The sequence below is a fragment of the Cataglyphis hispanica genome, chromosome 1 (genome assembly GCF_021464435.1).
Source record: "Cataglyphis hispanica isolate Lineage 1 chromosome 1, ULB_Chis1_1.0, whole genome shotgun sequence".
NCBI classification, from domain to species: Eukaryota; Metazoa; Arthropoda; class Insecta; order Hymenoptera; family Formicidae; genus Cataglyphis; species Cataglyphis hispanica.
The window spans coordinates 9,505,841-9,520,759 of record NC_065954.1 but is presented as its reverse complement, the minus strand read 5'-3'; the positions used below and the strand labels follow the sequence as shown (position 1 = coordinate 9,520,759).

At 31.1% G+C, this 14,919-nt stretch overlaps 1 protein-coding gene across 3 annotated transcripts in view; it reads right to left on the bottom strand.

Annotated features, from left to right (window-relative positions):
• Positions 1 to 1,614: 1,614 nt before the first annotated feature.
• LOC126849659 (serine/threonine-protein phosphatase 2A regulatory subunit B'' subunit alpha) overlaps positions 1,615 to 14,919 on the bottom strand; it is a 99,173-nt gene continuing 85,868 nt past the window's right edge. For 2 of the 3 annotated variants that reach the window (XM_050591713.1, XM_050591704.1), the window contains exons 11-12: positions 4,384 to 4,457; positions 1,615 to 2,189 (exon numbers count right to left, since the gene is read on the bottom strand). In XM_050591713.1, the coding sequence (XP_050447670.1) occupies positions 2,015 to 2,189; positions 4,384 to 4,457 (249 nt within the window). In that variant the 3' untranslated portion in view covers positions 1,615 to 2,014. Of the gene's footprint in view, positions 2,190 to 2,579; positions 2,619 to 4,383; positions 4,458 to 14,919 lie in introns of all 3 variants that reach the window. The other variant, XM_050591722.1, reaches the window with a different exon arrangement.

Sequence of the window (14,919 nt, the reverse complement as noted above, 5' to 3'; positions counted from 1 at the left end):
GAATATGTAAATATCCAATAAATATCTTTAGTAGCTATTTGGTGGAAATGGATATATGATTAACACGTAAATTTCTAATAAATATCTTTGGTAGGTTTTTGGTGGACATGAATATGTGGATATATAAATATTTAGTGGATATTAGTAGTTATTCGAAAGATATAGATATTTTTTTTATTCATTAGATGTCTACCAGTTATCCATAATAGACATAGACATTAGATAAATATGTATTAGGTATGCATTAGATATCTATTTTATATTTTGTTCTGTGTAAGTAATTGATAATTAAATAAATAATTTATATTTAATTTATAAAACTTGCAATTTAATTTATACAGAAATTCCGATTTTTTACTTCAAATAAATAGTAAATGGATTATTTCCTATTTACTCACTCATTTCAAATACTCTGTTTTTAATATTTTGAATTCCTTGTTAGAATTATATCAGAAATTAAACTGACAAAGAATAGATATATTTTAGATCTTACGTTAGCACCTATCTTTTGTAAATTTTATATGTATTTCATGGTAAAAATTTAAATATGAGTTAGTTAAATCTGATTTCACTGTGTAGCAGCAAGCGAAGGAACACTATTATATTGTAATAATATTTTGTTACATTATTATTGTAATATTGCAAAATAATATATTATAGTGTTATATCATATAGAGAGAAATAACTTACGTTATATTATTTTTATTATTTCTACTTTATATTACTGCAATCAATAATGTTATTCAGTAATTTGAATGTCTGAAGGATATATTCAATTTACTTTTATGATATTCTTTAAACATCCTCAGAAACTACGCTGTGCTATATGTGAGACTACATTTAAATAATCGCCTGTTTGTAAATCATACGTGCATCATTATAAAATTAGCGCACATATATATATACCTACATAAATAGGCGATTATCCGAACGTAACCTGTGATTGGCTAGCTTTAAACTGTTATACATATCTCGAAAACTATTTCTTAAAATAATAAACGACAAACACATTTTTATTACTAAATTTTTCAATCTTATTATCCTCGAATTTTGAAACACTTTACGCATAAAAACACACATATATCCGCACACATACATGTGGGTAATCTATAATAATCTACTAATAGATTTATTCTTGAAAATATGGAAAGTAAAAAAAAGAGCATACATACGGAGTCAATATATATACATATAAAGTGACCTATCACATACACATGCACGCATACATACATTAACCCATGAAATAAATATGTATATTGCAATACTTCAATATCTATATAATCTACGTTTGTACTATATGCAATCATGTATATTCTATATTAAATTTATCTCGATAAAATTACACACATTTGGAGCACATTTGATGAAGCATATGTGTTATGTTCAATATATGCTCGCATCATAGCTCAGAACTGTATGTCTGACAGTCTGGCATCTATATATAAAGATTTGTCAAATATTAAATTAGTAAATATTAAACATAAAAATAAAAAATAAACAACAGCTCATTATATTAAATTAATAAAAGAATATTATTTAAATTGTAACAAATATCTATCGTAATAAATATTTAAACATTATATATATATATATATATATATATATATATATATATCAATATTTAATATATACGCTAATATATGTATACACCCCAAATGTACATAATTTGATATGTTAAAATATATATTTGACATTGAGTACATTTGATAATCTACTAAACAACTGTATAGAAGAAATATCACTTTTGAGTAGAAGCATATTATCAGTGTTACATGGGCACTTTTCTTTAAAAAGATAATTAATATAAATAGATTAAAAATCTAGTTTTATAATATAAACAATGCAAAAAATATCCAATACATGATGTCGTCCTCTTGCAATTTTATAAATACATAATACGCGCGCGTGTAGTCTTTAAATTCATATTGTTTAACAAATTGTGTTTTTGATAACACTTTTTGTTATTTCTCGATTTTTCTCTCTCACTATATTATTGAATAAATTTGTCAAAAAATTAATTGTCGCTGTCTGCGTAATCACTATCGTTGCTATCTTCATGCCTCAATTGTTGTTGCACACAAACGTTCGATGTATTCATTAATGAATTTACATTCTTGATCACATCGACCGAGTCATCCGAATGATCTATATTTGGCAATAATGGCTCCCATGAGACAATATTGTGTGACCTATGAGCAAGCAAAATTGCAAAATATTAAAGATATATTCTTTTTACTTTGAGAAAATTATTTAAGTATAAAATCACAAAAAATTTGTATGCTCATAAAGAATTATTTTTGTTATGAAGTCATTGTATTAATAACTTCATAAAAACTCAAATATTAATCAATAGTATAAGAAATTTTATATACTCAAATATCTTAACAAAAAAATAGAATTTGCAAAAAAGAAGAATATATTTATAAATCTATACTATAGATGTTAAATAAGTCATGAAATAAATATAAATTATGTATCACACAAAAGTAAAATAAGTTTATAAATTTAATGCATTTTTACGCATTAATTTATATAATACGTATGTGCATGCATTTTTGCTTTTTTATTTTTTTACTTACTGAGCTGTAGATGATGGTTACATTTCATCATCACACAGCCTGCAAGAAATTCATCATTGTTATAATCATAGTAGAAAAGAAATATATATACGTACATACATGTTAGTCGACGTGAAATATTACTTATTTACAATACATGCAATAGATAAGAATTGATATCGGAAACATAATTAATATGTAATTATGTAATATTTAAATTTAAAACAATACAAGATAAAAATAAACTAATAAAGGCTCTTATGAATATATTATATGAAAGAGACAAAAGGCTACCAAGAACCAGTGCGGGGTAATTATTTACTTTTAGAGGAACAGCTCAAAACGATCTTGATATATGTTGTCAAGATCATGATCCTGAGTAACATTCAAAAGATTTTATCCATCGGTCATTTTTCATTAAAAAATTATTAACAAAAAAAGCATAAACATGTGTTTAATTCTATAATTTGAACTTTACTTAGCGTAAATGCCATGTTATTTGTATATTTGAATATTTAGTAATTTTCCCATCCACACAACAATTGTAGGAGTGCACCTCGCTTCGCACTGTAAAGTATATGCGTGGACACAGTGAGTTTCAACCCCCCCCCCCCCCTTCGAAAAGGCATTTCCGGAAAATATTATCTATATAACCTAACCCAAACCTATTTCTGATTTAAAACTAAAATTTATACTTCTGCTTATGCTTATATTGATGCTTCATAATTTTTGAACGGATTGTAACCGCCATTTTTTTCTTTGTTACTAACTTTTTAATGAAGAATGACCGACAGCTAAAACCTTTTGAATGTTACTCAGAGTCATGACTTTGACACCATGTCAAAGTCAAAGTCGTTCTGAGGTACTCCTCTAAAAATAAATAATTATCCAGCTCGATAATTTGTGTGCATATGTTTTATTATAATTAAAAATTACATTAATATTTTGACTAACAAAAATGATAGATATAATCACAAATAAAATACGTTTCGGTTTTTTTTTTTGGACCATATTCAGCAGAATTATAAAGTATATGGAATATATTATATTAAAAATGTGTAACAGCAATAATACACAAAACAAGAAAGAGTCACCCATGTTGTCAGAAGGTAAATATAATATAATGGAATATCGAGAGAGGAAAAAATGTCTGATAAAGTATACTTCTTGCAATTATATTAGACGGAATATATAATGAATCCGTTTTAACCGATCATAGATTAGAATTTAATTATGATTTTGATTGAGATGAAATTAAATTTCTAAATAGTGAACCTTTGCTTAAGAAACGCTTGATTTCTGAAAGGATGTACATAAAAAGGCAGGAAAATAGCCTTAATTTGCAAATTGATGCGGAATGTTTATATTATGCTTATACGATATGATCGATAAATTATCGAATTTTGAAAGTCATGCTATCTTATTTAACACCTCTTTATATTCATATTTACTTTATGATATAAAGAGACTTGACAATTTGTCTTGAATATCCGTGTGTAACATTTGGCTTCTGAACATAAGTGACTCACTTTTGTTCTGCGTATTATTGGTGTGTTACATTTTTAATATATAATATATTTTATATACTTTATAATTACGCTGAAGATGGTTCAAAAAAAGATCAAACGTATGCTTTTAATTGTAATAAATTACCACGCTGCTTCTTGATTGCCTTTTGTCACCTTCGTAAAATACAAGATAGGCTATATAATATTTTATAATTGATTGTGTATAATATATAAGTATAATATAAAGTGCAAACGCTTGATTTAAAACTCGCAGATTTATGATCACATTTACATTTTGAAGTATAAATAACACTTACATTTGTTCATTGCCACTTTCTTCGGCAACCAATAATTCGTATTCTTCTGCTGCGAAACGATCCCAATCCGAAAGCTGTAATAAAAATGAAAAACACAGTTTTGACACTTAAACTAATAAGTATAAATCATTACAAGATTATTTTTATAATATTATAGATAATTTATCAATTTATCGGTTTTTATGTGTGTGTATGTATATACAGAGTTTCTCTAAAGTCTGTTCCTACCTTCTATATTTCTGTTTGTATAAACTATTCACACAATTACGAAAAATCATGAAACATATTTGATTATTTTGAGAGGTATTTTTAAAGGTGTTTAGAGAGAGGATATCGAAAAGTATCATCCCCAAAGAGGTTTTGCGGGAAATTCCAATTCAAAAATTTCGGGACACATATATTATAATATATTGTTTGAAAGAGCATAAAATAAGAACATTTTTTTCTGTAAACCGGAATTTGATACGTTGATCCGTTGATACGTTCGGGACTTATTTAAGATCAAAATTCGAAGAAAGCCAATTTTCAAAAAATTGTTACTCTCATTCGGGAAGTCCTAAAAAATACGTGTGAAAAATCTTGTATTTTTAAATCCTTTTTATAAAAAACATTCAGATTTGATTATGGTTCTTTTTCAGGTCGAAAAGGACACTCAAAGCTTAAATTTAAGATGATACCATATTCGACAAATTTTGGAAAACTAGGTAAATAATTGTTTACTATGGCCATATACTTTTCAAAAATCCTCTTTGCACCAATAGGTGCAATTGTCTATGTGTTTTAAAAAGGAACTAATTCTTTAATGGAATTTTATTGATTCATACGATCATTCGACACTAAAATAAGTTAAAATCAAAAATGCTATTAAATGTCGGCTTTCGGAGATATTAACAAAAAAATGTCACTTTTTATTGTTTTTGAAATATCTCGAAAACGATACAAAATATGGAAAAGTACAGGAGACTTTTTTTGTAGGAAATATAATTGAATAGAAGTATAAAAAAAGTTTTTACGATATCGCAAACCCAAAAAATAAGATAAAAACGGAATGAAAAAATAACAAAAATTTAGGGAAAAAATTTTTTTTCATTTTTGCGTATAACTTTTTTTTATAAATCTAAGCGATTTTTTGCTCTAAAATAAAAAAAAATAGAGATTCTAACAAACAAAATGCGGGGTTGAAAAAATTTTTATGATCAATAGTGACCGAGATATTGTTCACGCAAGTTGAATGATTTTAATCGGTTTTTCAGTGCTTTGCTTTTATTTTTATTTAATGTTATTTAAACTGTTTTTTTATTTGATAAAAACTGATAAAAAAAATTTCCTCTAAAAAATAAAAACTAAATGAAATCAATAATTAACTAGCCAAATATTTAAAAATAATTCAGTGAAAATAATTTGTGACAATTTGTAATTTGAAATAGTATTAGTCATAAAACAATCTTGCATTATAGAAATGCTCTTGAAAAAATTAAAATGCATTTTATTTTTATTTAACAATTACACTATTATATTTTAAATAAATATTTTGTATAATATATAAAGTAGTATTATTATATTGTGGATTTTATTACAAAATAAATTATAAAATTACTTAATTTTTACTGCAATAATTTTTACTGTCGATCGTCAATTTCAAATTTAAAAGTTCCCAACTGATCGACTTGTTTTAAAATTAATCATAAGCTTTACCAGAGGCCCGGAACGAAAAGGAATAAAATTAAAGTGACATACAAAGATTTGGTATGCCCAGATCGCATTATAAGTCATATATTAATAATAATTTCTAATAAACTTTTGAAATTTTTTATTTCAGATCGAGCACGCCAAGTTTTTGTACGTCACTTTAATTTTAATCCTTTTCGTTCCGGGCTTCTGGTAAGGCTACGTTCGAAAACATCGGCCGAGCATCATTCTATCTTTGTTATTTATTAAAAATTCGACAAAGATAAAACAACACACGTGTGCACACGGGGGATGTTTTCGAACTGTACTGTAAAACTTATGATTAATTTCATAACAAGTCGTTCAGTTGAGCACTTTAAAATTTGAAATTGGTGATCAACGTTGTTGCAGTAAAAATTAAGTAATTTTATAATAAAATCCGCAATATAATAGTGCTACTTTATATATTATACAAAATATTTATTGAAATATAATAATGTAATAATAATTGTTAAATAAAAATAAAATGCATTTTAATTTTTTCAATTTTTTAATAGTTCTATAAATGCAAGATTGTTTTTATGACTAATACTATTTCAAATTCTCGCAAACTAAACTTACTTCTAAATACTTGGCTAATTAATTATTGATTTCATTTAGTTCTTATTTTTTAGGGAAAAATTTTTTTATCGGTTATTTTTTAGATATAAATATTTTTTAGAGATAAATATTTTTTCAATTTTTTGCTGCATACAAGGGATTTTTTTATTATATACATGGTATATTTTTTTACTTTTGTAAGTTTTTTTTTAGTGGGATATCACTGTTTTTTGTAAAAATTGATATTTTTATTGGAAAATATAAGATATTATACATGGATGTGATTTTTTTAAAGATTGATTTAATAGAAAGGAATTTTTTTTAAAAGGAGTTACATAAACAATATATATATTTGCAAGGCTTATGTACAGAGTGTATCTAAATTGATTTGCACTAAACTTTAGGAGCGTATTTTAGAGGTCAAAATAAGACTTTTTCTTATGAACATGTGTTTGCAAATGAACCCCCTCCGAGCTAAAATTCGAAAATGTGTGAAATTGACCAAACACTCGCAAATTTATTTATCTCTCAAGAGAGGATAATAGATAACGTCAAAACCAAGGTCAAATAATAAGGCAATCCATAAATAATAAGATCAAGTGTAAGCACGGATATAAATACATAATATACGTTTTTATTATTTTATTTTAGTGGCTTACTTTACTTCATAATTTACTGGGCTGTACCAAATTTCAACCTCCTGCCATTTTTTTTTTCTGAAATACAGTCAATTTTTAATTTTTTCCCCAAACTTTAGGGGCTTCTAGTTCGGAGGAGGGTTCATTTGCGGACCCATATTCATAGGAAAAAAAAGTATTATTTTGATCTCTAGAATATGCTCCTAAAAAATTTAGTGCATTATTTCAAATACACCCTTATATCTCAAAATAATGCAACACAAGAAGAACAAAGTGATTAATGATTATTAAGATTATCGTGGAATAATTACAGGTTAGGTTAGGTTAGATAGATATGTTAGATATGTTAGGAAAAATGATTTCTTCTAATCGAAGTCATATTGAGCTAAGTTAGATTACATTAGCGAAACTGAGCGAATGCTTACACTTGAGTGAATTAGTACATTATTAATTAACATATTTATGATAAATATATTGTCGGAAAATAATATGGAAACAATTATGGAAGCTTAATTAAAGAAATATTTGAAGATTTAGACTTCTTCCTCTTTTTTCGATAACGAAAAACTAGTAATTATACACGCAAACACATTTATGTATATTTATGTATATTTATATTTTATATATAAATGTAATTGTTAAAATATAAGTTATCACGCTTATGCTGGATGTGTTCGTCACATAGGTAGCGCCATCTATGTCTCGTATTCGCAGTCTAGAGAATATATATATATATATATATATATATATATATATATATATATATATTATATGAAAGCACCTGCTTTTCTCGTTCTCTTTTCTGGCCTACTACCCTAGAGTACAGAAGTGCAATAAAGTATCTTTTTAAAGCGAATCGTCAGTTTACTCTCCAAACTCTTTTAACATCCTACTTCAATTTCTTATAAAACCGCAGCAGGTTATGGAATCAGTCACCCTAATCGCGAAAATTGTCTGAAAGAGAGTTTTGTCGTGAGAGTTCGCGTCGTAATTTTTAGTGAGTGTGTAATAAAATCCACCGAGACGCTGGAAAATGTCGGACGAGATGTCTGCAAGACACATCACAAAGTTTGACGGTATGAACTTTCAAGCCTGGAAATTCCAGATGAACTCGATATTCATCGCACATAGTATTCACGACATTATGTTGGGTGCAGCCGGAAGACGATACGACAACCCTAGCAAAAATTCGGATCAAAGAAAACGCGAAAGCCATGTTTTTTATCTCATCTTCAATCGAGAGTAGTCAATTAGACTGAATGCTGATGTGTATAAAAGCAAAAGAAATGTGGGATAAACTTAACAGTATACACGAACAAAAATCTGCCACAAATAAGTTAATGCTAATGTAAAAATTTCATGCCTACAAAATGGCCACAAGTGATTCGGTAGTGCGGCACGTGACCAGAAAATGGCAAGACAATTAACGGACGTTGGCAAGATCGTGATGTGGTTGTGATGGCAAAGATTTTAGCAAGCTTGCCATCGAAGTACAACGCTTTCCAGACTGCTTCGGACAGGATCCTGTTAATCAAACGCTGGAAAACCTGCAAGAAAGACTCATGAAAGAAGAGAAACGGTTAGCGGATGACGACGCCACGAGTGCATTTGCCGCCATGAGCCTTAGCGCGAACCGGAAATCGACATCTAATGTCAAAAATAGCGAAAGATCTAAAATCGATAAGATCAAATGCTACTACTATAAAAAGGAGGATCATTTCGCTCATGAGTGCCTCAAGAAAAAGCGAAATAAAAAATCAGAAAAGACTGGAAACGAGTCACGTGATTGTGCCTTTGTTATTACATCTTCGCCAAGTCTCGATCAAAAGAGCGAGAAGGAAAATCAAAGCATGTTGCCATCCATCAAAGAAATAAAGAGAATTTTAAATATAGATGTACATGATGTCTGGTTCACCGATAGCGAAGCTTTTCAGCACATAACTAACCGACGGGATTGATTTAATGAATTTCGCGTGTGTAAAAGTGAAATTTTTCTCGACGGTATATGCAAATATAAGGTGTTGGTACAATCGTAATAAATAAGTTCGTAAACGGCATATGGAGCAAATCGCTCATCGAGGACGTATTATATGTTCCGAAAATTAAAAAAAAATCTTTTTTCGGTCGGCGTGTGTGAAAGGTCGAAAGGTTTTCAAATCTATTTTGAAGATAAAACTATCTCGATTGAACGCAACGGTAAAATGTTTGTTCTTGGTATAGTTCAACAGAACAGAATTTACTGAATGTTCTTTGAGGTAAAGATTGCTCAAAGAAGAAGCCAACATATCCATAACGAATCTAAAAGAGTAGCATGAACGTCTTGAACAAGTGTACGTTGCGTGCAATGACCGAGAAAGGTGTAATAAAACTAATGGATGTCAACGATTTCTTTTGTGAAGCCTGTCAAATCGATAAATCACATCGGCTTCCGTTCAAGAAATACGAACATGTCAAAGTCACACAACCCGGTGAATTCATACACACCAATGTGTGTGGACCATTCTCAACTGAATCTAAAAGAAAAAAGATTTTTTGTAACTTTCAAAGTTGACATGTCAAATTTTCGTCATGTTTATTTCTTGAAACACAAGTCAGATGTGTTAGAATATTTTAAAGAATATGAGAGGATGATAGAAAACAAGTGTGGACGTCCCATGAAGGTGCTACGCTCGGACAACGGTCGGGAATATTGTAATACGTTATGAAGCAATATTTAGCATCTCGAGGAATTCGAATGGAGAACATCGCGTCGTACACTCCCGAACAAAACGGGAGATCAGAACGAGATAACAAAACTATAGTGGAAAGCGCAAGAACTATGATTCATACAAAGAATTTTCCGTTGTCATTGTAAGCAAAGGTAGTCAACACGGCAATATACGTGCTAAATAGAACGACTTTTAACAGAAATTCAAATGCAACACCGTATGAAATTTGGATGAGGAAGAAACCAATTTGTTCCATCTCAGGATTTTCGGGTCTAAAGCTTACCTACACATCAACAAACAGTTCAGGCAGAAATTTGATCCAAAAGCTAAGAAGGTATTGCTAGGGTACCAAGGGAACTCAACGAATTATCGGCTCTATGATCCAAAAACAAAGAATGTTTCAATTTCGAGAGACGTCATGTTCAATGAAACAACTCAAGAAGAACTGTCAACAGAAGAGACTCCCATGGACAAAATAACATTCCCTCAAGAAGAAGAATTCGAAGAAATCGCTGCCAATGAACCAGTTGCAGAAGAAGTACCAGATGTATCAGTTCAGGAAGAAGCAGGAGCTGGTCGAAGTATGATTCGATCTCTGAGGTTTTTCTGTTCGATAATTGGCTATTGATTGACACCAGCTCCTGCTTCTTTCTGAACTGATATATGACATCTGCCAAATATGCTTGTATTGCCGAGTGCAATGTTCCAGTCACATATCAAGAAGCTGTTAACCAAACAGAAAAGAATGGATAAAAGCAATTGAAGACGAGTTGAAAGCTCACAAGGTAAATAAAAACTGGAACATTGTACCAAAAACTGAAAACAAGAAACTCATCGATTCATAATGGATTTTTAAAGTTTTACGAGATACATCTAGAAATATTTACCTATATAAGACTCGACTATGTGCTAGAGGCTTTAAACAGCAACGAGAATTGGAATGGATTGGAATTGATTATGCAGAAACGTTTGCCTCAGTCGTCAGATATGATTATTTGCGAGTTCTACTGGCCATGGTAACAGAAAAGGATTTAGAACTCGCGCAATTCGTCAAAACGGCATTTCTCTATGGTGAGCTAAAAGAAGAAATATTCATAGAAATTCCTGAAGGTCTCTTCATCTTCGATGAAGAAAAAAAGAAAAGTTTAATGTATAAGCTAGTAAAATCGCTCTACTTTAAAACAAGCGCCCAAGTGCTAGAACTAAAAATTTAATAATTACCTTAAACAGTTTAATTTAAAAGAATCTCAAGCTGACAAGTGCATCCTTCATGGTAGTGTTGCATGGAAGTGAAGCTTATCTAGCGCTCTTTGTAAATGACAGACTTGTTGCTGCGGAGTCACGCGAGGCTCTTAATGTAATATCGAAGAAAACATAGAGGGAGCCGCAAGTATCGATAGGTATCGAAGAGATGGCTTAGGAGAGGACGAGGTTATCAAGCACCTAAAATCTATATTTGCAAGACACGGCACACCGGAAAAAGTGTACAGCAACAATGGTACACACTTCGGACCATTGCTTATGTCGAAATTTAAATTATTTGCAAAGGAATGGGCGTTCAAACACACTATGTCAAGTCCAAAATTTCCCCAAAGTAATGGATTTGTCGAATCGATGGTGAAAATCATAAAAAGAGGCCTGAAGAAAAGCGAGGACGGATATAAAGCCTTACAGAGTTATCGTGCAACAGCACTTTCCAATGGCTTCTCTCCAACAGAATTACTTATGGGAAGACGGATCCGAATGACGATAACCTTGCAACTAAAAAATTAGATCCAAAAATATTCGACAAACAGTACTTCAGAAGGAGAAAGATAATCGTCTCAAACAAGAGTTCAATTACGATTCCCGACACCGAGCGAAGAATCTATCAGAATTGAAACTTGGAGATCGTATCTGGATCATCGATCTAAAAAGATATGGAACGGTGAAAAAGAAACACGAGTCTCCACGTTCGTATATCATTGAGACGAAAAAATGATACGACGAAACAGATACCATCTGATATATATATCAAATGGAGAACAAGAAGAAAATTCGATCGACTTCCCCGAAGACGATGAAATGCCCAACGAAAATGAGGACAGGAGTAACAAATCATAAGATCCACAACAAGAACAAGGTCCACAACAAGAAGAGGTCCAAAGAGAACCGCGACTGGGCGATTACATCACACGAAATGGAAGACGCATCATTCCCCCAAAAAGACTTATTGAAGACTATTAATATATCAATTTATTTATTTTTTTTATTTTTTTTCCTCACGTTAATTTAAAAAAAAAGAGAAGATGTAATATCGAAGAAAACATAGAGGGCGCCGCGAGTATCGATAGGTATCGAGGAGAATAAGACAGCTCAAGTGTGACGTCACGTTCACGTGTAGGAATCGCATTTTAATATATTACTTTGGAGCTGATTACTGTTTTGTATCTATATAATATTAATAAAGTATAACTACCACACTTAACTCAATAATTGAACTGTTCAAGAAATTGTTTAATATTATCGTAAGCAATCCAAAAAATTTTATCGGGCTATAAATAGAGAGATCGCGTAAATAAAACGATGTTTCTGTATCAACAAGCATATATTACAAATATTATTGACAAATATAAAATAAGCAATGCCAAAGCTAGTGTACCTGCCGATCTAAATACGACTTTAAATCCGGTAGAATTAAGCGAAAAGTTTATTAAATGTGCCTTATCGAGAGGCAGTTAGCTCTTTTATGTTCCTATCAGTCGTGTCGCGATCTGATATCGCGTACGCGGTAAATGCTGTGAGTAGATATTTAAGCAATCATAATAATAATCATTGGCTGACTGTAAAACGAATATTTAAGTATTTAATAGGAACGTTCGATCTAGGCAGAGTATCGAAGCGGCGGGAGTAGACTGGAGCTTATTGGTTATTCAGATGCAGACTATGCAAACGACATAGAAACCAGAAGGTCTACAACCGGATATATGTTTAGTCTAGCGAATGGTGTAGTAACTTGGTCCTCTAAGAGGCAAAAATCAGTTGCTCAGAGCACGTCCAAATCCGAATATGTATGGCGGCAGCAGAAGCTGCAAAAGAAGCTATATGGTTAGGTTAGGTCAAGAAACCATTGAACGATATCGTCTGTCCATGTAAAAATTCAACTGTCATAAATCATTGACAATCAGAATGCTATATAAAGCTAATAAAGAATCCGGAGTTTCATAGACGTCCGATATCATTATATGCGAGAAAGGGTTGGAGATAGTGAATTACACTCAGAGTATGTAGCCACCAAAGTACAATTAGCAGACATTTTTACCAAAGCGTTGCCATCTGTACGTTTCAAAACCTTATGTTCAAACTTAGGACTAATGTATCCCAAGAAGCGCTTAACGGCGAGTGTTAAACGGGGAGCACACACTTTTGCATAAGCGCATAACTATAAGCATAAGGAAAATTGATTGGTTCATTTCCTTATGCATATATTTGTGGACCAATCAATTTCTTTATGTTTATGATTATGCGCTTATGCAAAAGTGTGTGCTCCTCGCTTTAGAGTATAAGTTTATCGCGCTTATGCCCTATGTGTTCATCACATAGGTAGCGCCATATATGTCTCGTACTTTTGCAGTCTAGAGAATATACAGAATATAGCCTAAAAAGGGGAAAATATTGCAATGGGGAATTCAGGACACAAAAATAAGAGAAAAAAATTTCATATATTTTACATATATATTTTCATATAAACATATGTCCGATATGACCTTGTTTTCAAATTATAACTTGTTTTATTTTTCAACAGAATTAAGATAATTACTGTTACAGGAAGTGCTCAAAATGACTACCTCTTGAATACAGGCTTCAACATGACTCAACATAGATTGTCTAACTTTTTCAAAAATTCCGGGTATTGCTTGAATTTCCAGGCAACCATCTTCAACACGTTGACGAAGTATCTCGACATTATCAATGAGTTTGTAAACAATGGATTTTAGATGCTCCCACAAGTAATAATCGAGTGGATTCAGGTCTGGGGAGCGAGCTGGCCAGGCAATAGGACTAACACGGCCTATCCATCTACCAGGAAATGTTCATCCAAATAACGTCTAGCTTCTCGACTGAAATGAGGCGGAGCACCGTCATGTACCATCATGCATGAACCATATACGACGTATGATATTTAGAGAAACTTCATCTAATAATCCATGTTAATAATTTTGCAAAAAATCACAATACACAAAGACCCTCCTGTTCATCTTGCAGGCAAGACGAGAGATCTTATCAAATTGTCAGCAATAATTCCGGCCCATACATTGATACAAAATTGTTGCTGATGTCTTGAATGAATAATGGCATGAGGATTCTCTTCAGACTAGCAATGCATGTTATGAAAATTTATCACACCATTTCTTGTAAATCCAATCTCGTCCGTAAACAATATCTATGATGAGAAATGTTCCTCACGTGAACACATCCGACGAAACCATTTACAAAAAACCCTTCAGAATGGGTAATCACCAAGAGAGACCTTGCACTCTTTGCATGTGATACGGATAAAGTTGTTGTGTTCATAAAATTTTCCATACCATATTATGTCCTACGCCTTGTGCTCTTGCTATTTCTCGAATATTATAGTGCCAGGATTTTGTGTAATGCTATTTAGAATTTGTTCTTCTAAACGAATACTTCTGATTCTAAAAAGTCCACCACAATTTGCAGTTTGTTTTTTAAATAAACCTGTATTTCGAAGACGCTCATCTATCCTTTGGAACATTTTTCTTTCAGGCAAACGACGATTCAGAAACGTTTCCACATACAAAAGTCTAGCTCTGACTGCATTACCGTGGGCTAATCCATACATGAGATGTACGTTTGCCATTTCATTGTTTGACCAAACCATAGTTTTCACTTAAACATAGTTCTATCGTTAATAATACTAT